Below are 24,957 nucleotides of genomic sequence, written 5' to 3'. Positions count from 1 at the left end.
AATTAGGGTCGGTTTAAAACCGGTTGAAGGGTAAAAACGAGATGCCGGAGGAAATTGCTCTTTGCAGTGTCAAGGCCCAACTAGGCCTGTTAATATTTCGTTTAAACAAGGAATTTGATTATTGTTGTCTTGTTGAGCTCCTAAACATATTTCATTTTGATAATAACTGATTACTGAATCAAATAATATAGTCTTACGAAAAGAAGAGGAATACTAGCTAGACAAGTCAAAAACTGTTATGTAGAAAGCTACACCAAATCCAAACGCACACTTTCTCTCATTTCTAAGCTTTCCATTTCTCAAAATCGATTAGGAAGCTATCTACTACTCAAAGAAAAACAAAACTCTTTTAAAGCCTTTTACTATCATCAGAAAAAAAAAAAAACGTAATTCATCCATTGGTTACTATAATATAGCCTTCTTCTAAAGACACGACAAGACTTAAGAATCAACCATGTCGTCTTGAATTTCGCTGGGAGCTATAAGTCCAGGAATTGAAAGCATTCTTTGTCTCTCTCTCTCCATTTGAGCTGCAGCTTCCTCAGCATACAAATCTTTGTTATCCTGAACAAATCAAATCCAATTCATTAGATTTTTTTTAATGATATGTGGTCTTAACGGAAATAAGATACCAATTTAATCTGTAGCAAATCTTTTATTTACCTGAGCAGAAAATTCCTTGGATTGTACAAGGAAGTCACGTATGTTATTCTTAAACCTGCCAGCGTCGCTTCTCGTCTCGTATAGCCCATTCACAAACTGTGTCACCTGTTTTTTTGTTGTGTGTTGTCAGTTTTCAAGATAAGTCGCAATCAAAGAAAAGAATATCCTCTGGTTTAGTCACCTTTAGATTAGTTACCTCTGTTGTAGTCATGTTGGGGAATGATGAGCTTAGAAGCTTGATGGTGTATTCACGAATAAAGGCTGCATTATTTGGATACGAATGAGGTACCGTTGCAGCATCCCACAATGGTTCCGTCAAAGAATCGCTCTCAACCTGAACATTTTTATGATCAATCCTTTAATTCTGCATAAACTAGCCAAGTGGCAGATTTTTATGTAAGTTGGAATCTGTACCAGGGAAAATAGATGCTGCAGCACCAACACATGCAACTTGAACCCTGGCTTATGGAAGGTATCGGTCAAGACAGCAAATACTTCTTGCTCAATTTGCAGAAAGTATGTTCGGTAGAATTGGTTACAGATGTCAGATTTCTGTCACAAATCAGAGAGAACATGTTACATCATGAACAAAAACATAAGGGGCCAAAAGTGAAACAGTTAACACAACGAGAAAAAACCTGGAAGTTTTTCAGCATCTCGAGCAAGAGAATGAGCCCAGTTTCAGCGATATTTCTTTCAGTATGCCTAAATGCCCAGATAACTGAATCCATCACTAGCTTCAGTTGCTGATGATAAATTTATAAAGAGGAACAAAAAACAAGAAAAACTCAGGGATTACTAGAAAACTATCAATATGGAAAGGGCGTTAATAGCTTTCGAAGATCATGCAAAGAAAACACTGAAGAACATAATCACCAACCTCGCTCGACAACTGTATCAAGGCACGGAAACAAAATGTGGCAATAGCACGAAGTAACGAGAAAAACTTGAGGCGGTGCTCTGGGTAATCTTCAAAATTTTTAGTAATCATCTACAGAAAAACAAATTGACCTTCATTAGATGCATAACTACGATTGAGAATCACAGTACATTGTTCATAATATCTCCAAAATGTGGACTGACTTAAAAATGCACATGTAGGAAGTATTTTCAATGGAGCATAGAATCCATTACCTCCAATGTGCACTGGAAAACAGCTTCAAATATGAGGAGAACTTCATCTTGCATTACAACCTTGTACCTACAGGAACACATCAACAAGTTGCCAACTTAGAAGATAATACAATTTAATGGTACATTTTGTGTAAAACTTCTTTGGAGATTTCACACTATTGAAACTTTTATGCATCAACTAATTCAATTAATCCATGATGATAAATATAAATATTCTTAAAAGAGAAGACTGTAAACATCGTGGATTAATAAGGCAAACTGAAACAGAGAAGACACATACTTGTTTATTATCGTTGCAAAGAGTGATAAGACTTCTGATTCTCTGGCATCAGGAACATTTCTTGCATAGTCGCCAAGTACTTGATCCATCATTGGTGGAACAAACTGTTTTCCAATGTGTGGCTGGTTTTCAGCTTTGTCTAAAAATGTTTCTATCAGCTTAAGGATTTCCCTCTTAACAGACCTGTTCCGTGAAGCATAAAGATGTAATGTTATTCCAGTTTGAAATAGAGGGGGATCAAAATCTGTGCTTTTATTTGATATGCATTGCCCTCCTACCTTAAAAGTTTAACAAGAGATGTTCTTGATGCATATGGGCCTCCATTAGCAATGCTGCTTGACACAAGTTCACTATACATTCTGGTGCAGAAGAGGAAGAATTACGTCAATTATGTCTACCACATAACTCTTAACTGCAACATAACTATTGCATAAAGAGTTTACCTGTAAACATTCAGCATATCCAAGTAGATCAACGAAATTTGAGATAAGAAGTTTGTTCCAAGTGAAGTTGCAACCCGTGTATTTGTCTGCACACGTATATAAGTTTATACCATGTAATAAAAACCAAGGTCTACCAATGCACCAGCTCAACCATAATCCTATATTTATGAATGAAATTCTAATGTATTAATAAAATAAAATTCCAGCCAAACTCTGTCAGATATCAGACCTGGAGGATATTAAGCACAGTACGTATCACATCTGGGTCCTTGAGGATATCTGCACTATGGCGGGCTTGTCCTATAATTTCTCCCCATTTCTACATCATAGCAAAAAATACCTTTAGCCAGCTATGACAAAAACAAAAGCTGAACAGTACCTTTTTACTTAACACTTAACAGACCTGATTCGGGAGAGCCATCAACCTCTGGAGGTATTCACCCCTCTTCTGAGCATCTGATTCTGACTGGATCATAGTACCAACCTGGAGAGAGAGAAAGATAGAGACAAAGAATGCGATCACAATAAGAAATAGCTTCCCATCTCCATCAAAGAGACACGACAAACAATTCTTACAGTTTCATAAAATGTGTGAATCTGATGAGGCTCAAGATCTCCAACGATTGTAGTAAGGCTTGATAGAAGTTCAGATACAAATGGCTCACTTTCTCCAACCTTAAAAGCACAGAATATCACTTTTTAGATGATAAACTAAGAATTAAAAGGTGTCTTAAACGGACCAGTACATACCTGAGCAATAACGAATCTTCGATTGCACTTTTTAACAATTTTTAAGAATGTGTCGCATGCCATGTCCTAAAAAAACGTAGGTCGTTAGATAAACCAGACCACCCAAAGACAGCAACAAGGTGAGCAATGACTTTTTATGAACACTGAGACGTAATAAACGATGGTACAATTAGATATAAAGGGATAGTAAAGAAATCAAAGTCTCAACTGGTTCTACTTAATATGAAAGATTAAGCCAAGAAACTATAACTCCTACAGAAATTCTAATTCCAACTTGAACAAGGGAAGAATTACCTGAACACCAGGATGCGTCTCATGCATAAATTCAAACAACTTATGGACAACTGTCTTTAGAAACTTCCAATGGGCTCTTAAGAATCTTGAATATTGTCCAACAACATACCTGAAGCGAATGTACAAGAACACAAGTCAAATACTCAAACAAATCATGCATGGGACAAGTTTAAGTTTTGGGATATATATAATGCTAGCAGGTAACAAGTGATCCACTTCTAGAGAAAATCTCACGCTACATAAGTACCAACAATCCAAGCCAAAATCAACAATATAATGTAGATGTATTAATTTTGATAAGATGTAATGAATAGGTTTCAATTCTAGGATCCATGATGTAGAAAAAAACTCACATGATGTTGCTCGCAATAACAGCTTTATTGTCTTTTCCCTTGACGACTTCACATAAACTTAACAAATCGCGAATAACCATCACTAGAAATCTGTTTTCCTGAAAAGAAAAGAAAACAGACGGAGTTGTTGATATGATTAGTAAAGGATACAAACGTCACAATACACTGGTGGTAGAACCAATGTAACACAAATCGACCATAAAGCAATAGGAGACCACTCAAGAACACTAATAACATTAGAAACATTAGAAAAATGCTAGCACATACCTAGGGCCAATAGTATATGACTGAAATATAAACAAATCTAAAACTGTAGTTCATTACAAATACAATTAGACACTGAGAACGGAAATCTTACCTGTTCTACTAACATGGATCCAGAAATGGACCCAATAGCCCAGCATAAAGTGTTCAGATTGTTCCATGCCCATTCCTCCCCGCTCAACTGTTTGCTTAGCTTACTCAACATCTTAGAAGAAACAACAAAAAAGTTGACATCAATACAACAGGGGTAAGCCAAGATTCTACCCTTTCAAAGTACGGCTAATCCACAATTATGAACACTTCTACATATACTACCATTAGCACACATAAAAATCGTAAAGAATTAAAAGTAAACTCTGAAAACTAAATCATTCTAGAGTCAAGAGGATAGGAAAATTTGGTAACCCTCAAAATAAGTACCTGTTTTTCTGTATCTTCATGATCAAGGTGAGAGAGGTAGATTAATGTCTCCCGCATTATCTGCAATGGTGTAAAATATGAAATGGGATACCATATAATTGAAACCTAAAAGTCGGATCATATAATAGAACTTTCTTCTAATATATCATAACACTATTGGTATCCTATATCAAAGGAGTAGCGATGCGAGTAAAAGTTGTGTCAGTTTTTCTCTCCGATTTCATGAGTCAAGGAAAAAAAAGAGAGTATTAAATAGAGCTTATTCAACATTAAAAAATAATCAAAAGTCTAAATAAACATTCACTTATATTTATTTTGTTTATATTTCTATTATATAATAACTGTTAAAAATAGCTAATACTTTTTTACCACAAATATAAATACTCTGTTTAATAACTATGAATGAACATGCCGTGTGTGGAGGACCTAGTATATCTTACATAACTGAAGATAGGTCATATGCACGATTGGTACCTTATACTGGACAAGAACATCATTATCCTTCATAGTTTCACGGACAATGTTCCCATTTTCGTCCTCAACAATTAACACTTCTTCAGGCTTAGCCATGCGACTAATCATGAGCCCTCTTACTTTTGACAATGGATCTGAATAAATTTTATGCCGCTCTGTGACTTCAGGTTTAACACTATCAACCGTACGAGGAAGGAAAGCCATCTGACACTAGGAAAATAAAGACCCAGGTAAGTAAATACATCAAAGCAAAGTTCAACCAATACAATATCTATAATCCTGATTCCATTCTATAAAAGAACATAAAGGAGTCATACTTGCATTCCAAACAAACTTGGAGTTAGTGCAGGGTGACCGACATGATGTTGCGACCCAAACAACTCCAAAACTAATGAATTCCAATAGTCCAAACAAACCTGTTCGCTCGTAAGCAAGCAAAACGTGTCAGTTTCCAAAACATTGAACAAATAACATGAAATATATATATTAAAAACTATAATTCACATACCTTGAATACTTCAGAGTCATCAACATATGATATGCTAATGAGATATCCCAGACCCGCAAGTAAGAGAGAAATATTTTCGGGTGAAGATTCTAGAACTTTTATATGTGACTGCAAACGAAAAAAGAGTAGAAAAACAAATGCAAACCATCGTCCATCAGTTACACATCCAAAACAACCTGACGTAACTTACTCAACAAAGAAAGAGATTTACCTTGAAAAACGAAGTGAAAAACAGTGCCAAGTTCTGGATAAAAGCCTAGAGGTAAAGAAGATATACAGTCATTATCTCGAAAAATGGAATGGCCAGAAACTAACCCACAACAAAAAACTTGCCTGTTCTTCACTACTTCCGGTTGAATATGCCTTAGGGATATTAAAATTTAAAGGAAGAATTGCCTGCAGATATGAAAACAAGTATGGGCATCAACCTAGAAGCCAAATTATCATGAAAGTCAATCTAAATACAGGACAGAACAGGTAAATGACCATAAAAAGTACATTAACTGACTAAAAGTGAGACTCTATAGTAGGATCATTAAGAAATAAATCCACGAAAATAAGTAGAACCAACAAACAAAGATAACAGCACTACCTGCAAGTGATTCATGAAGATGCTGTACATCTTGACATATTGCACATTGTAGACTTCCCCACAATTAAGAGCTGCGACCTGCCAGAAAAACACTAGTTAGACAATGACAGTAAAATAGCGACAGCAGACAAATCTGAACTACATACTGGCATACCTCTGACAGACATTGAAGTGTGAGATTTCTATATGCTGGAACAGGGAAGAAATTAAGTAGGGTCTCCAGCTGCCAATAACTAGATCAGTAATGGGAGATTTTGTAATTAAAGACTTGTTAACTTATTTCCTTCCACTTATTCCAAAAATATTACCAACGGGGACTCAAATATATATCCCAACGGAATCCAAGAAAGATAGGCATGCAATGCAGAGAGAGTTGCACGTATAAGCTCTGGTCTATGGGACACTGAGAAGACATATAGGCATAGCTCGTGAATGAGTTCAAATTCACTGCATAAGAAAACAATATAAATCAGTAAACTATGAAAAACAAACATTAGCTACAAATTACGGACATATACTTGAACATAGTTAATTCTTATTTCTACTTTATTCTAATAAAGTAAACTCCTTGAAAAGTCTAACTTGCCTGTTTAGAGATTGTTTGAGTTCATCGATCTTTTGCTGAGTCATCACTCCTCTTGAGAAGTCAAAGACCTCTTCACTTAGGAGCTAAGAAAAGAAATGTTATTAAAATACACCATGAACTTAATTAACGCAAATGTAACTAGATTGTACTTACTTTCAAAATAGCCATGCAATTCTCACAGATAGTTTCACTAGTTCTCGCAGCTTTAACTAGATCAGGAAGAAAGCTTCTCCACTTTGCTGACCACTCATGTTTCACGATCTGCACACACATCACATCATACGTTATTCTCAAAGACTAATAAACAGACTTTTTCGATAAATTGGCAGAAACAAAATTTTCAGTACCTGAACCAGGATGACATTTAACTTGTTAACATAAAGCCTTTCCGCTCTGAAAGATGCTTCGTCCCTTGAGAGCTACACGGTAAAATTAAACATCAAAACAATTCAGTTGATCTATCATCTTCGTTCTAACCAAAAAAAAAAAAAGACAACCTAATGCCTGTAGATAATACATACCAGCACAATGACTTCAGATATGTAATTTTTCATTCCATCACGTTGTTCATCCGGTAATGCGTTCCACCTGTATTTGATAACACCTTCCAGCACCTGAAACAATAGATAATGTCAAGAGAAATAAGCAGCAAAGTAATGAGAAGACATTAGCAGATATAAAGAGAACACTAAAAACCAACCTGTAGTGCAAAATATTTTGTATGCGTACTACTGGTGTTCTGTAGAATGTGAACCACTTGAAGCCAAGTATCAGGATTAGCTTTCAAATCCCTCAAGATATTATCCGCAGAAGCTCTCTGCAATGTGTTTTCAAACATTATAATCACAAACAAATCGAAGCAACGACACTAAAAGAACCTCAAACCCACGAAAAAATCAACCAAAACTCATTCAATTTGAATCGGAAATACTAAACCCTCGCCTAAACCCCCAAATCGATTAAAAAAAAGCAACGACAAAGACGCCGCATTAACAGTAATAAATAGACCGCTTAATGCGGTGGCTATACTCGCTCTCATCGTTTAAAATTCACTGATAAAACAATGGACTCACTTCTTCCTTAGATCCGGTAGCGTAAAAAGCCTCAACAGTAGCATCGAGTAAAGGGACGTCAATCGGCTGACTCAAGTCTCGTAACTTCTCAGCAGCCATGGCGGAGAGAATACGCAAATTCCAGAAGAATCGAAAAAAAAAAGAGGAGACTCGATTACGAGAGTGAATCAATGAAGGGAAAACAAATTTCTCGAGTTTTTTTTTTCTTTTTCTTTGGGTAGAGGTAGAGCGGTACGGAAGAGAGAGGCAGTTTTAAATATAGGGGAGAGGAGAGGTTTGTTTTTGAACGACAGCTTACGATTGACGCAGGAGACGACGCTGAGAAAAAGGGAAGACTTGTAAAATTTTTTTTTTTTCTTATTTATCTTTTACTTTTCCGTTGACCGTTCTTAGTGTTTAAACTGTACTAGGTACTAACCCGCGGTAGACCGCAGGCTGAACAATTTTTTTATTGAAATCTATAATAATTTTTTTTGTTGTTATATTATTTATAATGGTTTATGATTGAAAATTCAGAAGCTCCGTTCTCGAATTTTTTGATTAAGTCATTTTTAAGGTCAGCTCCCATCCTATCATCATATATATATGTTTAGGAAAAGAAATTGTTTAATAAAAAAATACTGAGAAAAAAACCTTAATTATGGAAAATAACATACAGCTTCATCAATCATCCACTAAGATGAATTCCATGGAATCAGCGGCAGTAATCGAAGATTGCTTCCACATTTTAAAAATTTTAATGTGTATGAGATTTGTTAGTTAAAAGGATAAAGATTTGGTAAATAGATTTAATTTAAGTCAATTGATTATCCATGTAATCTGTGATTTTTGCTGATTAATAATAAGATAATAAGATTATTAATTATTAATTATCTTTTATACCCTTGATAGTTTTAACTTTTATTTAACAATTTCTAATGGCAGTTGTATGTAAATTTTTACACTTTTTAAGGTTATTTTTATTTTTGTACTTCTCAATTAATATAGTAGGATACTGTACGCTACTCATATATATTTAGTAGGATTATTTTCTTCTGATAAATATTATTCAAATATTTTACCTGAAGCAATTTTGTGCAGGTTACCTGTTCGAATCCCCATTCTAGTAAAATGTTTCACGAGGAAGGGCTTAGCGAGAAGTGGGCCGTGGCCCGTGAAACATCGATCGATCTAGGCGAATCATGTAAACACAAAGCGTAACCCAACAAATACAAAACGGTGCGTTTTTAGTTATCGTCTATTAAATTATGTTGCCCCTTGTAATTTCGTCGACATCAAAATCAAATCCCGATTCCGAGAGAGAGAGATAGCGGAGGAAGACGATGGCTTTGACGGCGGCGAAGAGTGCGTTGGAGGCGATTAGAGAGAAAGGTCTCGGCGGTTTCATGAGGATGCTCCGAGAAGATGGTTTCGTGTTAGTTCTTTGTCTCTCTTATTGATTTCTCTCGTCTTCTTCTCCTATTTAATTTCTTCTGGAATGGATTTGATTCGTTGGATCCCAAAAACCTAGGAATTCGAAAGATCTTTCGGTCTTTCATTTTATTTGAAGATTCTAGATGAACACGCGTTGTTGTCTCTGCTTAATTTGCCTTTTAGAGTTTGTATAGCTGAGTGTTTGGTCTTGCAATGATTCTTCGGATTTTTTATCACCCAAATGTTAAATCTTTGTTAATGGGAAATGAAAAGTGAACACTTTATGCTTAGGTGAACATAAAATTCTTAAGATTGGCTCAAATGTTTCTGGCTTTTTTAAGATCTTATTGTTTTTATTATGAGGTAATCTCTAGTTTATGATAGTTTTCTGATTGCTTCATTTTTTTCCCTTCTCATTACAGGAGATGTTTAAAAGATGGGAACCTCTTGTAAGTATTTATCTTTTTTGATATTTTGTGCTTAGTATCTCACTTATTTAGGGATTACGTATATGATTCAAGTGATTGTTCAGGAATCCTTTGTAGGCTAAGTTCATTTTCATATTCTTCTTTGCGGCCGTTGCTGTGTGACAGTGTGAGCAAACATCTTTCCGTCAGATTTAATCTACTGTGAAACAGAAGCTTGACAATTCTTGAACTCTTTATTGCTCTTCAACTTGGACTGCTGACTTTGGCATAATTCTGTCAATTCCCTCATAGATGTAATAATGTAAGTTGACACGGAGCTCGGCAAAGAAACAGTGACAATGAAGGGCTTTTTGGTATTCCAGAGATAGTCTTGTTACATGTCTGAAGGAATTGACAGTATTATGCCACAAGGCATTTCAATTTGAAGAGGATGAAGAGCTCAGAAAGTGGTCAGGTCTGTTTCACGATAGAGGTTGGCTTACTAAGTAGTCTTGATTCTTGAAAGCTCCTAAGAACCAAAGAATTTGTGCCCCTTGACGAATTGTATTTAAGTTGGATCTGTCATTCTTATAGGCTCTAGATAATTGGTGAATTTGACTAGAGCATTTGCAAAGTAGTATCTTTTTATTTCTAAGATTCAGAATATTGTCCTACCATTATGAGAATCATATATACAAATACAGTAATGTATTCTTTTTTCAGCAGAATATCCATCTTTTGTCTGCTCCTCATTCTGAATGTTAGTGGATCATACTATATGCTTGAATATTGCCAACTTATAGTTTCCCCAGTCTTCATATTTTAGCTTGCTGGTGAGTCTCACTTTCTGATCAATATCGTTTAATGTCTCTATTTGATTAAGGCAAACTAAGATACACAACATAGGAGCAACACTTGTTGGTGTTGACAAGTTCGGTAACAAATACTACCAGAAGCTGGGTGATACTCAATACGGTACGTGATTCTTTTCAATAGCTTCATGTGTTACCTATTCAAAATCATGCTTTTACCAAAAAAATGGATGACACTGTAGTGTGGGATATCAAATAGTATCTATTCCAAGAATACCGTTTGTAATATTCACTTGAAATGTTTGTTTGTCCTGAGTCCTAGCATTTAGTATAGTCATGGAAAAAGTATAAGCTCACAGCATGATTTGATGACTTAGTTTTGGTCAGAGCATGAGAAGACTGAGCAGGTTAACGTACTCTACCAGAGATATGTATAGCTTTGTTCAGTACAGATAAATCTAATCTGTGTGATAGTTTAGAAAAACATATGTGCTCAACTTCTTGTTTATCTGTGAAAGATAATAGTGGTGAAACAATACATGTATCTCTGTAGAAATAGTGGTGAAACAATACATGGATTTTTATAGAATGTTAAGTCAATAGGCATTTACATTGAAACAAGCAATCCCTTTGTTAACAGGTAGGCACAGATGGGTAGAGTATGCTGCCAAGTATCGTTACAATGCATCTCAAGTACCAGCTGAATGGCATGGGTGGCTTCATTTCATCACTGATCACACTGGAGATGAGGTAAAACCAAAAGCCATTTCTAATTTGCAATCAATCAAATTGCTTGAAAAACTTGGAAAACAACAAATAAATTAGTCTATCTGTTTTTCAAGCTATTGAGTTTGAAACCAAAAAGGTACGGGCTTGAGCACAAAGAGAACTTCTCTGGAGAAGGCGATGAATACATATACCATTCGAAGGGACATGCTTTGAACCCTGGGCAAAAGAATTGGACTCGATACCAATCATGGGTACCCACTAAGACTCAGTAAGAAGAGATCTAGTTGATCCTTTGTGTGATTTGTTTGTTTCTGTGTCATTTTAATAAAAGCTGTTTGGATCTAAAGCTGAACACACTTGGGTTTTTTTTTGTATTTGGAATATTGTAATTGACGCTGTTTAATAATTTTCTGATCCTTGAACTTCTCATCATGTTTGTTCACATGTGGACAGAAAATATATATATATATATTCGTTTCTTTCGTGTATTTTAAAATATTGTGATCTTCCAATAAAGAAAAATATGTATACTTATCTTCCAAAAAAGTCTTAATATTCAATACATCTGGCATAGTCGACTAAATAAAATGAGACATCTGCATGAGATATTTTCCCCAAAACGGATATCTATATCATGTTTTTTTTTAATAATTAAATTCCATTCCAGGTCCAGCAATGCGTACCATTTATCTTCTTATGATGATAGCAAAAACATGTTTTGTTTTTCTTTTTAAAAAATTTATATGGGATAAATTTAATACAAAATCAGCACCTCTGTACCACCTTACATATAGTTTTTTTTTTTCCTTGTCGTTTTTTGGTCAACTTTGTCACTTCTGTTGCCAACTTTCTCTAAACAAGAAAATCTCAAAATTTGCAATTTTGATTAATATATGCAAAACATGAAAACACACGATTAAGTCTAATTTCGTACCGAAACGGGTGAAATAAATAATTTTAAAATTAGGAAAAGTAAGCCTTTAATTTGAAATTAAGATCGACTATATAAAGCGTTCGTCCAGTGTCCCGTTAACATTGATTACCCACCCTGGCATATACTTGTCGTCTCCCGTCCTCACGTTTTTCTTCTCCTCTGCAAATTTCAAAGCTCGTACGAGCTCAAAGTTAATTCGTACGAACCCCCTCATAGAACGAGATCTCTCTATCTGGCTCTCGTTGAGCAAACCACACTCACGGGATCCATAATCAAGCTTCCGTAACCATGGGGTTCGATTCCGAGAGGCAATTTGAACAGGTTTTCGCAACTCTCTCGTCTTTTATTATTTCCCTCTTCTTTGTTCGTTTTTTTAGGTTTCCGATAGCAAAATTGTAATGAGCTTTGGTTGTTTTGACTCTTCTCTTGGTCGACGATGTAAAATGGATTTTAAAAAGTTTCGAATGCAATGGTATGAAGGGGTTAGGGTTTGACTTGATTTTTGGAATTGAAGAGATTGTTGTGAAATTGATTTCGATTTCGCTGTAATGTGTCTAGCTTGTATAATATTGGGATTTTGAGTTTTGACCTTAGCTTTTCTGGGTTTGAAATAACGATTTGGTGATTCAAACTATGTTTCTTTGTAGATTGGTGATTCTTCTTCAGGTGGGATTAGTGCTGAAAAGGAACCTCTGATTAAGGAGAACCACAGCCCAGAAAACTACTCTGTTCTTGCAGCCATTCCTCCGTGAGTCTCTATCTTTTTTTTTTTTTTTTTTTTTTTTTTAACTTTGTTTGTTTGTTAGTCATCAAAAAAACCAATTGAATAAAGTTGTGGTCCCAGATTGTTTTGTTTGTTGGCTATTCATAGTTTGTTTGCAAATCTTTTTGATGAAAGCAAGTGGGATTCTTTTGGGGATATGCACATCACACACAGATTTTGTCTAAAAAGCATTGCTAAGAAAGTAACAAGTCATTTATTGCAGGTTTCTCTTTCCAGCTCTTGGAGCTTTGCTGTTTGGTTATGAAATTGGTGCTACATCATGTGCAACCATTTCTATTAAGGTAATTGGTTTTACCTTATCTAAATCCTGTGCATTAGGTACTCAAGTTTGACTTTTCTAGCTTTCTCTAGTCTTTTAGCTCTTGTTTCAAAGCGCTTACATATCGTAAAGCTGTGTACTAGTTTCCCAGTTAAATAATGCTATTTCGTAGTTCACACCTGCATTTGGTTTTTACCTCCTGTCGTTGGACTAAGCCTTTCAAAATTCTGTTAACTTACTCTGCTTTTGCCTCCTGTATAGTCGCCAACGCTAAGTGGAATTTCATGGTACGACTTGTCTTCGGTGGATGTTGGTATAATTGTGAGTCTATAATTCACCTTTCTTGGATCTTCTACATGTTGGTTACTGCATTGTTATTTTTGTTCTTGTTCCCTTCCTACTAGAGTGTGATATTTGTTGTGGAAGAAAAACAAACTTTTTACAGTGTCTTTAAAATTTTGTGCAGACTAGTGGCTCACTGTATGGTGCCTTAATTGGTTCCGCTGTTGCATTTAGTGTTGCCGACATTATAGGTTGGTTTTTCTCGGCTTCCTTCATCTGAACATGTAGCAGTCTCTCCATCTAAAAAGAAATTGAATTGTTGTATTGAATTTTCAAGGAAGAAGAAAGGAGCTGATTTTGGCTGCATTCTTGTATCTTGTTGGAGCCATTGTAACTGCAGTGGCACCTGTCTTTTCCGTACTGATAATTGGACGAGTTACGTATGGCATCGGGATTGGACTGGTGAGATAGATCACACATCTTTAGTTATTACCTGCTGAAACTTGTACGCCCATGGGATCTTCCAATGTGCATCATGCATTTGACCAATTAATCAATCAAAGTCAACGTCTACAAAATAGCTGTATTTATTTGGTAGAATTATGCTTGCCTTTATTACTGAGCATGTCTTATCTGATGCATCCACATACAACCACACATAGACCGACCTGGCAGTGTGTCACTTCTACAATTCATTGATTGGTGGAATTTGGGAAAGAGTATGCACCTATAGCGATGAGATAGAACTCTTCCTATTCTTCTTGTACTGTCTCATTCAGTTTCATGAGCCATTGTTTATGAATCTAGTTTAACATTCAAATTAAGATGGTTGTTCTACTGTGTATGAATCCATACTGTTATGTTATGGAGTACGTTTTTAGCATTCTTTTTAACTTGAAAGTTGAAATGTTCCGTTGCTTTTAGACAATGCACGCGGCTCCAATGTACATAGCAGAGACTGCTCCAAGTCAGATACGTGGACGGATGATATCACTAAAGGAATTCTCCACTGTCCTTGGGATGGTTGTAAGTTTTCGAAGCTCTGAGGATTTTGGAATTTTATTGCTCAGTTCAAAGTTACAGTATTGCATCGATCCTTTTTGAAACCTTTTTGTCCACCAAGTTAAACTGACACATAAAATTTTGTGAAGGGAGGTTACGGAATCGGTAGCCTTTGGGTTACGGTTATTTCTGGTTGGCGTTACATGTACGCAACAATTCTCCCTGTGCCGGTTATTATGGGAATTGGAATGTTTTGGCTACCAGCATCTCCTAGGTGGCTTTTATTGCGCGCACTCCAGGGAAAAAGTAATGTGGAGAATCTTCAACAGGCTGCAATTAGGTCTCTTCGCCGCCTTAGAGGGCCTGCCATAGCTGACTCAGCAGCTGAACAAGTAAACGAGATATTGGCTGACCTTGCCTTTGTGGGCGAGGACAAAGAAGCTACATTTGGTGAATTAGTTCGAGGAAAATGCTTGAAAGCTCTCACTATAGCAGGAGGATTAGTCTTGTTCCAACAGGTTGGTGCAGTCAATTCATCAATTGCTCCTTAAGAAAATGACCAATAACTGAATAGAGGTTTGCTTTGCAAATGGCAGATAACTGGACAACCAAGTGTACTTTATTATGCACCATCAATACTGCAGGTTTTTCTTTTTATCTCTACTTTATTTGGATTCTGTTCAATAGGAGGAAACTCATGAGAGAATCTTAACTTCGTTTACCACTAACATTACCTGTTAGACTGCCGGCTTTTCTGCTGCAGCTGATGCAACTCGGATCTCAATTCTGCTTGGTCTATTGAAGGTATTAAAATTTGTTCATCTGGTTTCACATGTGAGAACCTTTTAGCAAAAATATATTAAAGGATTGATATGCTTTGTAGTACAACTGGTACCAATGTTAGAAGTAGTAAGTATATATGCTTAATCCGTATTATTCTTGTGAGCTAACTTTTTATGCTGCAAAGCGATTTTGATTTTTTCCTTTCGAAGACTTGATGTGATTTTTTACTGTTGCAGTTGGTTATGACAGGAGTTTCTGTTATAGTTATTGATAGACTTGGAAGGAGACCTTTACTTCTTGGTGGTGTTAGTGGCATGGTATATGGCCTCTGAATTCTTATGATTTTCCTTTTTAATTGTTTGTTCCACTAATTTCCACATGTTCACTGTCTTTTCGATTACAAGAGACAGAATCACATCGATCCAGAAATTTACCCTCGTGTATTTTCATTTGTGTAACAGGTAATCTCATTGTTCCTCCTGGGGTCCTATTACATCTTTTATAATAATGTACCAGCTGTTGCTGTAGCTGCGTTGCTACTGTATGTGGGCTGTTACCAGGTTAAATTTTCTTACAGATCTGTCTGATCAAAGTTCCATTGCTGGCAATGTCATATGCAAGATTGTATTTTGATACAAAAAAATTGGATACGACCGTAAGAGACTTTCCACTAATCTTGCAGCTATCTTTTGGCCCTATTGGTTGGCTGATGATTTCAGAGATATTTCCCTTAAAACTAAGAGGTCGAGGAATCAGTCTAGCAGTGCTTATTAATTTTGGCGCAAATGCACTTGTGACATTCGCGTTTTCACCTCTAAAGGTAGAGAAACTCCTTCTCTATAAGTATATGTCTTCAATAGAACTAAGCTATAACTTTAAGAAAAGAATGTGTAACGAGAGATTCCCAAGTTAGCTCTCTCATATATCTTGTTAGTTCCATATCTTCTTCTGTTTTTTCCCCTTAGAGATTATCGAACTTTTGAGGGTTTAGCTCACTTAGTATTGTTTTGCAGGATCTGTTAGGAGCTGGAGTATTGTTCTGTGGATTTGGAGTGATATGTGTACTGTCTCTCTTCTTCATCTACTTCATTGTGCCTGAGACAAAGGGTCTCACTCTTGAAGAAATTGAAGCCAAATGTCTCTAAAAGGGTTCTCATGTTATGGCTCAATTTTCTCTGCTGGTTCATTGCTTGAAGCTATGACAAATGCAGCAACCGCAGGTCGGAAGGTAGCGTCGTTTACCGCGGAATTTTCACTGTATGGATAAAAAGAATTGGTGCACCTTGCTGTAAAACTTTAATCAATGCGCTGGGCAAAAAGTTTGCTTAGTTTTGTATTTTAAAAATGTAAGAACATATACTCACGTCACGCATTCAAAATTTTGTTTTATTGCATTTTTGTTTGTGTGTTCCACATAAGCGGCGTTTAATCATAAGATACCACGTATTCTTTTAGCATGTTGTGTGGACCTTCTGGCTATTATACCGCACGATTCGCGAAGCCTACAGGTACATAACTCGTCAGGAAGAACACAAAAATCATCTTTTGCGGTATAGAGAAACTAAATCAGAGATAATGGCAACCACAGCGACCAACAAGCAGGTCATATTGCGAGATTACGTCACCGGTTTCCCCAAGGAATCTGACCTTATCTTCACCGACTCCACCATCGATCTAAAGATACCTGCGGGATCCAAGACGGTATTGGTGAAGATTCTCTACCTTTCTTGCGATCCTTACATGCGCATTCGCATGGGAAAGCCTGATCCCGGCACTGCTGCGCTAGCTCAAGGTTACACTCCCGGTGAGGTACACCATAACAACATTTATTATAGTTTACGCATTGTTCTCTGGAAGACAAAAAAAATATGAGAATCTATATGGTGAAACTCGATAGATTTTGTTACGTTTCCGGAAACAATTTCACCGGATATGGATTTGGAAACAGTGTTTTTAAATTTAGAAACATTATTTTATTCTACGACCAATACGACGTCTCTTATGGTCTTGCTAATCTCCTTGAGAGACAGAGTCTTGAAGGACCCTGACGAGAAATTATAACTTTAGTCGTGTAAAATGTTCTTACTATTTTCTTTGCAGCCAATCAATGGGTTTTCAGTGTCTAAAGTGATAGACTCTGGGCACCCGGATTACAAAAAAGGAGATTTACTTTGGGGATTAGTTGGATGGGGGGAGTACAGTGTTATAACTCCAAATTTTTCACATTTCAAGATCCAACACACCGATGTTCCGTTATCCTACTACACTGGACTTCTCGGTTTGTTATCTCTGCTTCTCTTTTGGTCATGTTTGTTATTGATCACTTGGTAATTATAGGGAAATTGTCAACTTGCATATATAGTGAGAAAGCTGGCATGATAGATTGGTCATATTGGTATGGTCTTGGATTGTAATGCTGATGCATGCTTTATTGACAAAAGCTCCAAATGCATGTAGAATAGTTGCTTAATGCTGCTCTGTAGAATAGTTGTTATTAAGCTTTCAATAGTTGCTTAATAACATTGTTCAAAACTCTACAAGTTTCAGTAGTTTACTAGTTTGTCTTAGAAGCATTCCTCTGTTTCTGTCAGGTATGCCCGGTATGACTGCCTATGCTGGGTTTTATGAAATCTGTGCTCCTAAGAAAGGAGAAACCGTGTTCGTGTCAGCTGCATCTGGTGCAGTTGGTCAGCTCGTGGGACAATTTGCAAAGATTATGGGTTGCTATGTCGTTGGAAGTGCAGGCAGCAAGGAAAAGGTAATCAGACTTTTTGTTTTTGGAGTCTAGCTATTGATTCATTTCCTTATCAAACAATATTAATAGAGATTTGATTGGTTAATTATGTCTTGTCTTTCTATCAAGAGAGTCCCCTTTTTTCTTTCTCTGTTGACTGTTGAGTTTTGTTATAGGTTGATCTTCTCAAGAACAAGTTCGGTTTTGATGAAGCTTTCAACTATAAAGAAGAGCAAGACCTTAATGCTGCCCTGAAGAGGTCAGTAGATCATTCTTGTTTTATCTATTAATGCTTGTGATATAGAGATCTGACTCAAAAGAAATGATATATATTTGTGACCATGCAGGTGTTTCCCTGAAGGAATCGACGTATACTTTGAGAATGTAGGAGGCAAAATGCTAGACGCAGTGCTCCTAAACATGAAGTTACACGGCCGTATCGCAGTATGTGGTATGATCTCGCAGTACAATCTGGAGAACCAAGAAGGTGTACACAACCTAGCAACTGTAATCTACAAGCGGATTCGGATTCAAGGGTTTGTGGTCGCTGACTACTTCGACAAATACTTGAAGTTCCTGGATTTTGTGCTTCCCTATATAAGAGAAGGGAAGATAACTTATGTTGAGGATGTAGTTGAAGGACTCGAGAACGGACCTTCAGCTTTGCTTGGACTGTTCCATGGTAAGAACGTCGGCAAACAACTCATTGTGGTTGCTCGTGAATGAATCAGGATTCAAGCGGTTTGAAAAATAAAGCCTTCTCGTAGGCGATTGCTTTTTTGGAATTTTTTGTACAATTTCGCTATTTTTCTATTCTACAATTTTGTACCCACAATAACATAATACTAGTAGATTCACAATTTTTGTACTTCTGATGTTTTATTGACAACTAAAAATATTTCATCATTCATTTACATTTCTACTGATTTTCTAGTTCTATGTATTTTGTTTTCCATCAGAACCAAATATATATAGGAAACAAAATGTTCTTTGTACTGTAATTTGTATTTTGCAAGAATTTAAAATACGAAAAAGTCAAGGGCCGTTGTATGCTTCAGATAAGTGGGCCTGTGTTAATGAGTAAAAGCCCAACTAAATGCGTTGTTCTTGGCATAGCTTCTCTTTCCCTTTCTCTCTTTCGATAGACTTTTTTACCTCTGAAAATCTCGTGTGTTGGAGAAATGGCGTCGAATCTCCTGAAAGCCCTAATCCGATCGCAGATTCTGCCATCTTCGAGGAGGAATTTTAGTGTGGCTACCACTCAACTCGGCATTCCAACAGACGATCTAGTCGGAAATCACACCGCCAAATGGATGCAGGTACTTCTCGCGATCATGAATTAGTCTTTACCGTCCTTATTTTTCTAGCTCTTTCGCATCCCGAATAAATCTATCGTAGATTGGGATCTTGAATTAGTCTAATTTTGCGTGAATTATTCGGGGATTAAGTCTCGGTGATCTCCGCTAGGGTTAGATCGTTGAACTGGATTTTAGAAACCACAGGGAAATGCTGATTTCTGAAATTTGTTGCTAGTGAGTTTCTGATCTGTAGTCGTTTGAAGAACTGAAGAAATTGTTTTCGATGTTGGATCAGTGTTCATAGAGGCAATGATATCTGTTTGAAACTGCTTACAAGTTGTTTGGAGTTTAAGGACATTAGGTTAATCTTTCACAAGTATTACTGTTTTATTTCTTTACTATTACATGGAGAAATTGTGGTTATCTGCGCTATCTTTCAATAGCTGAATCGTCATAGCACCATTACCTTCATAGCTTTGGTCTTGGAGTTAGTTCCTTTCGTTGATGAATTTCGGGAGTCTAGTGGAGTTATAAGTTTGGTTGGATTTTCAATCCGTATATATGATAGAAATTGCATAGGATCTATACCAGTCCGTTCTGGTTAACTATGAAGTTTGTGTATCACATTTTGTTTTCTTTGCCACTTTTTCTGGTATTAACACTGTTGAGGAACCAATCTCTACAGGATAGAAGCAAGAAGTCACCAATGGAACTGATCAGTGAGGTTCCACCTATCAAAGTTGATGGAAGGATTGCTGCTTGTGAAGGAGGTTTGTCTCCTTTTCTCATCAGTGGCCCAATATATTGAGTAAATTTCTTTCATGAGCAAAACAGATATTGATGTATACAAGTATAAAACTTGCAGACACCAATCCGGCCCTGGGTCATCCAATTGAGTTCATATGCCTCGACCTAGATGAGCCTGCGATTTGCAAGTACTGTGGCCTTCGTTACGTTCAAGATCATCATCACTGAAGGCAAATTCTGAAAGAGAAATCGCTAGTCTCACTCCCTCTTTTTATTGCATTTTCTAAGTTTGTGTATTGTTTTTCCTGGTGTGCCCACATCTTCAGCTATAACAATATAATAAAGGATTCGACTGAAGTCGGGGTAGTTTGAATCTTGTTTCATCCTCACTTCAGCACTCAGTCATTTTGTAAACATTCAATCAAGATCTGATATCACTATATCATTTTCCATGCCACTGAGTTCATAAAGGAGCTTGGGGTTTGCACTAGTGTCGAGTTGGCTCTCTTTTTCGAAGTTCCAACTCTAGTAATGGCTTTTATGCTACCAAGATTTATTCGTTTATATGATTTTTTCTCGCTACTTATTACGGGTGAGCAATTCGCATAATTTAATGTCTTAAACTATTAAATTTGCGCTAAAATATGCGCAAGGACAAATAGAGAAACAATGAGCCCAACAAGATTTTACTAGACGTACCGGGCTTCCTAAGGCCCACTAATATAGGCTTTTGAAACCAGATTGCACGTGAGGCCCGTGTCCCTTAACTAAAGACGCGAACAGAAATAAATAAAATTCTACGCGCACATGTAGCGCGTCAACGACACGAAGTCAAAACGGGTGGTCTATAGTCCAGGGATTTAGTCGTTTTTACAAAATTTTACAAGAAAGGCGCGTGGAGAAAAATTCAATTGAACTTTTTTTAACTCATCGGTTAAACACATAACAGGCTGAGTGCGTTGCTGAAACTTTCAGGTAACTACAATTTGATTTGGATTACTATTACGACGCATTTCATCTCGAAAAAAAACCGCTGAGTTCCAGATTTGTATGAACTAGATGATGATCAATCATCGCAAATATATAGATATTTCTCAATTTTATTTTTAAAACTAGTTTAATATGAGCTTGGTCAGACAAAGCAATAAGACAAGTACAAAACCTCTCATTAAACCAAACAAGGAGAAACAATAGGAATAAGTCTCTGCCTAAACCTCCGAACCAACATCAGAGAGTCTGTGCCTCTTGGCAAAAGCGTGAAGATGACACCACTTGACTGAACTTTTGGTATATATCTATCTGATCATTTAGAATCTGTTCCAGCCAATATTCTTCTCTGTTGATGCTCTGCAACTTTCTCATCAACAACCTCTCTGAAAAGCTTAGAGTCCAACACACATTCCTCACTTCCATAAACATTTGCTTGAACACTTGCCATCAGTTTCGCAATCTCTCTACCTGAAAACCCTTCGGTTACTGCAGCCGCTTCTTTTAAGAGCTCCTCAGTGACACCCTTTATCTCGATCTTCTCCTGTTCTTTCTTGAAGAGGCGCTGGAACAAACTCCGCTTTTTTGGACCAGCCTCAGCTATGTACTTTTCTAGATAGAGGCTTAAAAGCTTGAACCGCTCTTCTTCTCCAGGTAAGGGGAATTCGAGAACCTCGTCCACACGGTCAGCCACAGCTGAGTCTAGGTCACCAGGTCTGTTTGTGGCTAGTGCTAAGACTATGTCTTTGGACTGATCACCCGTGCGGAAGAGCAGAGCATTTAGAGCACTTCTTTGGGCTTCACTCATGTATGTTTTGTTCCTCCTGTCAAATTCCCATGAACATAACAAAACCGTTAATAAAAAAGTGCTGAAATGATCAGCTTCTAATTACACTTATAGCACTTACTCGCACAAAAATGCATCGGCTTCATCAATGAAGAGCAATAAACCTCTCTTAGACTTTTTGCCCCAATCAAACAGTTGGTGAATCTTTGTAACAGCCTGAGATCCAAGGGGAGCAACATCTCCACCCGTCATCAATGCATAATCCAAACCCTATACAAATTATGAACATTAGGATTATAAGAATAGATGAAGGAACAAAACTTTGAGAATCCCATGAAGCAGCTAAACTAAGAGCCCAAATCAACTTTCAGAAGTAATTTATGTAATCATGGAAATCAGCAACTACCATCTTCTGCACTACCGACCTAACTCTATCTTCTAGAGATTCCATTGCCCATTTGGGTGTCTTCTATAACGGATTCTGTAATAACTTAAATATCTAGGGAAAGAAATCATACAGATTTACGAGCAAGCTCTCTGGCAGCCATTGTTTTTCCTGTTCCTGGAGGACCATAGAAAAGCACATTTCGGAAAGGAGCCTGGTGGATTTTTGTGTTGGCGGTTGCATTAGCTAGCTGTTCAATTCTTTTGTGTAGTGGAGGATGCAAAATAACATCACCAAACCCTTTCCCATTTTTGGAAGCCGACTCCTTACCGCGCAATGTGGACATTACACGAGAAAGCGAACCAGACCAAGGGTACTTGCCTCTTGAGGATTCTCGAATTAAGGATGGTTGTCCTAATATTCTGTCCACATAGCTCCAGATAACCTTTGCACCTTCTCTGCAACAAGTAATAAAACAACCGTCTAAGTTTCTATTTCAATATTTGTAGACAAGTTGACTGGCAGGTAGCATAATCAAAAATGTAAAAAGAAAAAAAAATTGTTAATCAATAATTTAAACATATTCACAACCTTTTCAACCTGATAATGGCAACAGAAATTTCTCAACATTCGGTCTACATATGTAGTCTTTACCTTGTTGTGTAGATTCCCGCTGCGAGAGCAGTGACACCACCAACAGCAACAATCAATTTATTTTGATCCGTCAGAATAGCTCGCAAACCGCCTAGGAAAACAAGAGTACAATGTCAAACACCTCTAACAACTAGAATTTCCATTTATTAGTGCTATGTATACAATCTGAGGTCACATATCTATTCTAATCACTAGTTTTTTTGCACTACACAGGGATTTTTCCATGTCTAGTTAAACCTGCCAAAAAATAATCTAGACTACATAGAGAGCACGCATGAATTTAATTCTCACACCTCCGATATGGTCAAATGTTGTGTTTATGGCAGCAACCCATTTCTCTCTTTCTGCATTTGCACGATCCACAAGCATTCTCCTGTTTACATCTTCAGCAAGCCTTGCTTCATGGGCCCTTCCTTCTGCTTCTGCTATAGCTTTGACTCTGATGGTCTCGCGTTCAACCTCAGCCTTCTCCCTCTCAGTTTGTCGTCTCTGTGCCTGGATCTGTTCCTCAGTAGCCCGTCTAGCTGATTCCTGTCTAATGGCCGAATCTTCTTGCATTTTCACAAGTTCTTGATTTCTTGCTCTGTGGTACTCATTCTCAGCCTGTAAAATTATATACATAACAGAAGCTGTTAGAAAATAAAAAAAGAAACTCCCAGAGTTGTAAAAATTGTTTTGAGAATTACATGCCTGCATCCTCTTTCTTGCCAAGTCATCTTCATAACGGGCCATCTGCGATTTTGTCTGCGCTTGGTGTTGAGCAAGTTTTTTCTGTTCATCATATATAACCTTATGCCTCTCCTGTAAAATGGAAAATGTCAGGCACAAAACTTTGCCGCCAAGAAGCAGCTAAACCGAATAATGAAATGATGCAGAAAATATGTCTCATATTGATCACTGGAAGCAGGTTTTGTCACAAGAAACTACTTTCAAGTTTACTAAGATAAGTTGCTAACTCATTTATATTATGTAGCCATTAGCTGTAACACTATAATCGAAGAATATTTATACATATAAACAGACAAATATCAAAATATTGGATAATGAAGTTAAAGTTAGTTGAACTCACAGTTTCAGCTTGGGCTTGCATAGCTTTAAACTCTTGCGCCTTAGCTGCAAACTCAGTTTGCTTTGTCTCTTCTTGCTGCTTAACACTTTCAAAAACCTACAATGAACCAAAATACACAACAACAACTGTGAGCTCAACCACAACTGATAAAAACACAGAAAGAGAACACTTCAGAGATCCAACACAGAGTACTACCATTTTAAGCTCAAACCTATCTCTTTAAGCCTCATCATACAAATTATAACCTAAAAGAAGAATCCATTTCTCAGCCTTCACTTCCCTAAACGAAGATGTAGTAAAGATACTAACTCTTATAAGTTAAAGAAACCTTCCTATGAACCCTTTCCTAAGCCTAAGCATGATTCGATAGGGTTTCAGAGAAGATTCAAACCAAAAAAAAAAGAGAAGGTTCCAGACCTTTTTCGCGTAAGAGGAGCTGTTAATCTCCTTCAAGGCCTTAGCTCCACGCTCCAGAGCCTCCGGATCGAAACCACCGGAACTGGTCCTAGGATTATCATTCCGAGCTCGCGGAGGAGCAGAAGACTCTCCACCACCAGCCGTCGACGGTGGCTTCTGAGCTTGCGAAGCCGGAGGAGAAGTCTGCTGTTGAGGAATCGAAGAAGTAGAGAATCCAGAGAAATTGAGAGGACCATCAGCAGAAGCGACTTTAGATTGCGCAAGAGAAGCCGAAGCTGCTATGGCTGAAATCAATCCAATCGCACATTTCTGAGCCATTGGTAAACGAGACGAAACGAAACTTAGGGTTCTTCAGGATTCGCGAATGCTGTAAAAAGAATGAAAAAGAAAAAAAAAAAAAGATTTATGAAGAAGAAATTGGCTTGGAGAAGAAGAAATTGGAAGCCGAAATATTTGTTGCCATTACAAATTCACAAACCTCCGACGAGAAGCTTCTCTAAGGTTTTCGTAGGGTTTATGCGACGGTACAATTGTGTGTTGGTTGGGCTAAATTTTACGGGTTTAACATTATGGGTCGGTTTCCGGATATTTAACCCGATAACCCGACCCGTTCTTAATAGATTTCCGGACTCTGGAATTT

General features: G+C 37.1%; 6 protein-coding genes across 11 annotated transcripts; 4 read left to right on the top strand and 2 right to left on the bottom strand.

Annotated features, from left to right (window-relative positions):
- Positions 1–154: 154 nt before the first annotated feature.
- Positions 155–8,474, bottom strand: LOC104747974 (protein EXPORTIN 1B). 4 transcript variants are annotated; one of them, XM_087487616.1, is made up of 32 exons: positions 7,835–8,474; positions 7,462–7,578; positions 7,283–7,375; positions 7,109–7,180; positions 6,915–7,022; positions 6,762–6,844; positions 6,484–6,622; positions 6,330–6,398; positions 6,176–6,253; positions 5,917–5,979; positions 5,795–5,839; positions 5,584–5,691; positions 5,393–5,491; positions 5,076–5,285; positions 4,602–4,661; positions 4,276–4,386; positions 3,918–4,015; positions 3,565–3,673; positions 3,271–3,336; positions 3,097–3,195; positions 2,924–3,004; positions 2,750–2,839; positions 2,521–2,606; positions 2,356–2,436; positions 2,078–2,260; positions 1,798–1,864; positions 1,544–1,654; positions 1,302–1,409; positions 1,078–1,215; positions 860–997; positions 664–768; positions 155–564 (listed from the first exon to the last, which is right to left on the bottom strand). In XM_087487616.1, the coding sequence occupies exons 1-32, from the start codon at positions 7,931–7,933 to the stop codon at positions 442–444; spliced, it is 3,237 nt and encodes a 1,078-aa protein (XP_087343742.1). In that variant the 5' UTR covers positions 7,934–8,474; the 3' UTR covers positions 155–441. The 4 variants fall into 4 exon arrangements, with proteins under 4 accessions (XP_087343742.1, XP_087343740.1, XP_087343741.1 ...); XM_087487614.1 differs by having other exon boundaries at positions 845–997; positions 7,835–8,376; XM_087487615.1 differs by having other exon boundaries at positions 845–997; positions 5,076–5,279; positions 7,835–8,376.
- Positions 8,475–9,046: 572 nt separating this feature from the next.
- On the top strand, positions 9,047–11,683 carry LOC104744399 (putative NADH dehydrogenase [ubiquinone] 1 alpha subcomplex subunit 12). Its single transcript, XM_010465454.2, has 5 exons — positions 9,047–9,248; positions 9,670–9,696; positions 10,538–10,629; positions 11,107–11,216; positions 11,309–11,683. Exons 1-5 carry the CDS (start codon positions 9,157–9,159, stop codon positions 11,465–11,467), a joined length of 480 nt encoding a protein of 159 aa, XP_010463756.1. The 5' UTR covers positions 9,047–9,156; the 3' UTR covers positions 11,468–11,683.
- Positions 11,684–11,910: 227 nt separating this feature from the next.
- On the top strand, positions 11,911–16,633 carry LOC104744397 (D-xylose-proton symporter-like 1). The gene is made up of 14 exons (XM_010465453.3): positions 11,911–12,450; positions 12,777–12,877; positions 13,116–13,194; positions 13,434–13,493; positions 13,639–13,705; positions 13,792–13,916; positions 14,379–14,480; positions 14,606–14,974; positions 15,053–15,100; positions 15,198–15,260; positions 15,476–15,556; positions 15,701–15,799; positions 15,922–16,059; positions 16,253–16,633. Exons 1-14 carry the CDS (start codon positions 12,418–12,420, stop codon positions 16,382–16,384), a joined length of 1,497 nt encoding a protein of 498 aa, XP_010463755.2. The 5' UTR covers positions 11,911–12,417; the 3' UTR covers positions 16,385–16,633.
- A 50-nt stretch (positions 16,634–16,683) lies between these two features.
- LOC104744396 (NADPH-dependent oxidoreductase 2-alkenal reductase-like) lies at positions 16,684–18,906 on the top strand. The gene is made up of 5 exons (XM_010465452.3): positions 16,684–17,048; positions 17,340–17,517; positions 17,831–17,997; positions 18,150–18,232; positions 18,321–18,906. The coding sequence occupies exons 1-5, from the start codon at positions 16,815–16,817 to the stop codon at positions 18,697–18,699; spliced, it is 1,041 nt and encodes a 346-aa protein (XP_010463754.2). The 5' UTR covers positions 16,684–16,814; the 3' UTR covers positions 18,700–18,906.
- Positions 18,907–19,036: 130 nt separating this feature from the next.
- LOC104744395 (NADH dehydrogenase [ubiquinone] iron-sulfur protein 6, mitochondrial) lies at positions 19,037–20,470 on the top strand. The gene is made up of 3 exons (XM_010465451.3): positions 19,037–19,292; positions 19,957–20,041; positions 20,137–20,470. The coding sequence occupies exons 1-3, from the start codon at positions 19,155–19,157 to the stop codon at positions 20,244–20,246; spliced, it is 333 nt and encodes a 110-aa protein (XP_010463753.1). The 5' UTR covers positions 19,037–19,154; the 3' UTR covers positions 20,247–20,470.
- Positions 20,471–21,063: 593 nt separating this feature from the next.
- LOC104744394 (uncharacterized) lies at positions 21,064–24,926 on the bottom strand. 3 transcript variants are annotated; one of them, XM_087487613.1, is made up of 9 exons: positions 24,796–24,926; positions 24,318–24,684; positions 23,901–23,996; positions 23,522–23,632; positions 23,125–23,434; positions 22,832–22,922; positions 22,311–22,635; positions 21,914–22,062; positions 21,064–21,829 (listed from the first exon to the last, which is right to left on the bottom strand). In XM_087487613.1, exons 2-9 carry the CDS (start codon positions 24,633–24,635, stop codon positions 21,322–21,324), a joined length of 1,908 nt encoding a protein of 635 aa, XP_087343739.1. In that variant the 5' UTR covers positions 24,636–24,684; positions 24,796–24,926; the 3' UTR covers positions 21,064–21,321. The 3 variants fall into 3 exon arrangements, with proteins under 3 accessions (XP_087343739.1, XP_087343738.1, XP_087343737.1); XM_087487612.1 differs by having other exon boundaries at positions 23,125–23,632; positions 24,796–24,869; XM_087487611.1 differs by having other exon boundaries at positions 23,125–23,632; positions 24,318–24,851.
- Positions 24,927–24,957: the final 31 nt, after the last annotated feature.

This window comes from Camelina sativa, chromosome 15 (assembly GCF_030686135.1).
Source record: "Camelina sativa cultivar CO46 ecotype springtype chromosome 15, ASM3068613v1".
In the NCBI taxonomy this organism is placed as follows: domain Eukaryota; kingdom Viridiplantae; phylum Streptophyta; class Magnoliopsida; order Brassicales; family Brassicaceae; genus Camelina; species Camelina sativa.
Note: the sequence above shows the minus strand (reverse complement) of the source record. Positions and strands in the feature narration are given on the sequence as shown.

Bases quoted from the DNA above. Each gene is read 5' to 3' on its own strand.
- LOC104744394 (XM_087487612.1), bottom strand. From the start codon at position 24,635: ATGGCTCAGAAATGTGCGATTGGATTGATTTCAGCCATAGCAGCTTCG. The intron at 22,923-23,124 runs GTGTGAGAATTA...TTGTTTTCCTAG, and splicing joins AACATTTGACCATATCGGAG to GCGGTTTGCGAGCTATTCTG. The intron at 21,830-21,913 runs GTAAGTGCTATA...GGAATTTGACAG, and splicing joins GCCGATGCATTTTTGTGCGA to GAGGAACAAAACATACATGA.
- LOC104744399 (XM_010465454.2), top strand. From the start codon at position 9,157: ATGGCTTTGACGGCGGCGAAGAGTGCGTTGGAGGCGATTAGAGAGAAA. The intron at 10,630-11,106 runs GTACGTGATTCT...CTTTGTTAACAG, and splicing joins GCTGGGTGATACTCAATACG to GTAGGCACAGATGGGTAGAG. The intron at 11,217-11,308 runs GTAAAACCAAAA...CTGTTTTTCAAG, and splicing joins CTGATCACACTGGAGATGAG to CTATTGAGTTTGAAACCAAA.
- LOC104744395 (XM_010465451.3), top strand. From the start codon at position 19,155: ATGGCGTCGAATCTCCTGAAAGCCCTAATCCGATCGCAGATTCTGCCA. The intron at 19,293-19,956 runs GTACTTCTCGCG...CAATCTCTACAG, and splicing joins ACACCGCCAAATGGATGCAG to GATAGAAGCAAGAAGTCACC. The intron at 20,042-20,136 runs GTTTGTCTCCTT...TAAAACTTGCAG, and splicing joins GATTGCTGCTTGTGAAGGAG to ACACCAATCCGGCCCTGGGT.
- LOC104747974 (XM_087487614.1), bottom strand. From the start codon at position 7,933: ATGGCTGCTGAGAAGTTACGAGACTTGAGTCAGCCGATTGACGTCCCT. The intron at 7,376-7,461 runs GTTGGTTTTTAG...CTATTGTTTCAG, and splicing joins CAAAATATTTTGCACTACAG to GTGCTGGAAGGTGTTATCAA. The intron at 5,286-5,392 runs GTATGACTCCTT...TTATTTTCCTAG, and splicing joins CAAGTTTGTTTGGAATGCAA to TGTCAGATGGCTTTCCTTCC.
- LOC104744397 (XM_010465453.3), top strand. From the start codon at position 12,418: ATGGGGTTCGATTCCGAGAGGCAATTTGAACAG. The intron at 12,451-12,776 runs GTTTTCGCAACT...GTTTCTTTGTAG, and splicing joins CCGAGAGGCAATTTGAACAG to ATTGGTGATTCTTCTTCAGG. The intron at 14,975-15,052 runs GTTGGTGCAGTC...TGCAAATGGCAG, and splicing joins GATTAGTCTTGTTCCAACAG to ATAACTGGACAACCAAGTGT.
- LOC104744396 (XM_010465452.3), top strand. From the start codon at position 16,815: ATGGCAACCACAGCGACCAACAAGCAGGTCATATTGCGAGATTACGTC. The intron at 17,049-17,339 runs GTACACCATAAC...TTTTCTTTGCAG, and splicing joins AAGGTTACACTCCCGGTGAG to CCAATCAATGGGTTTTCAGT. The intron at 18,233-18,320 runs GTCAGTAGATCA...GTGACCATGCAG, and splicing joins CTTAATGCTGCCCTGAAGAG to GTGTTTCCCTGAAGGAATCG.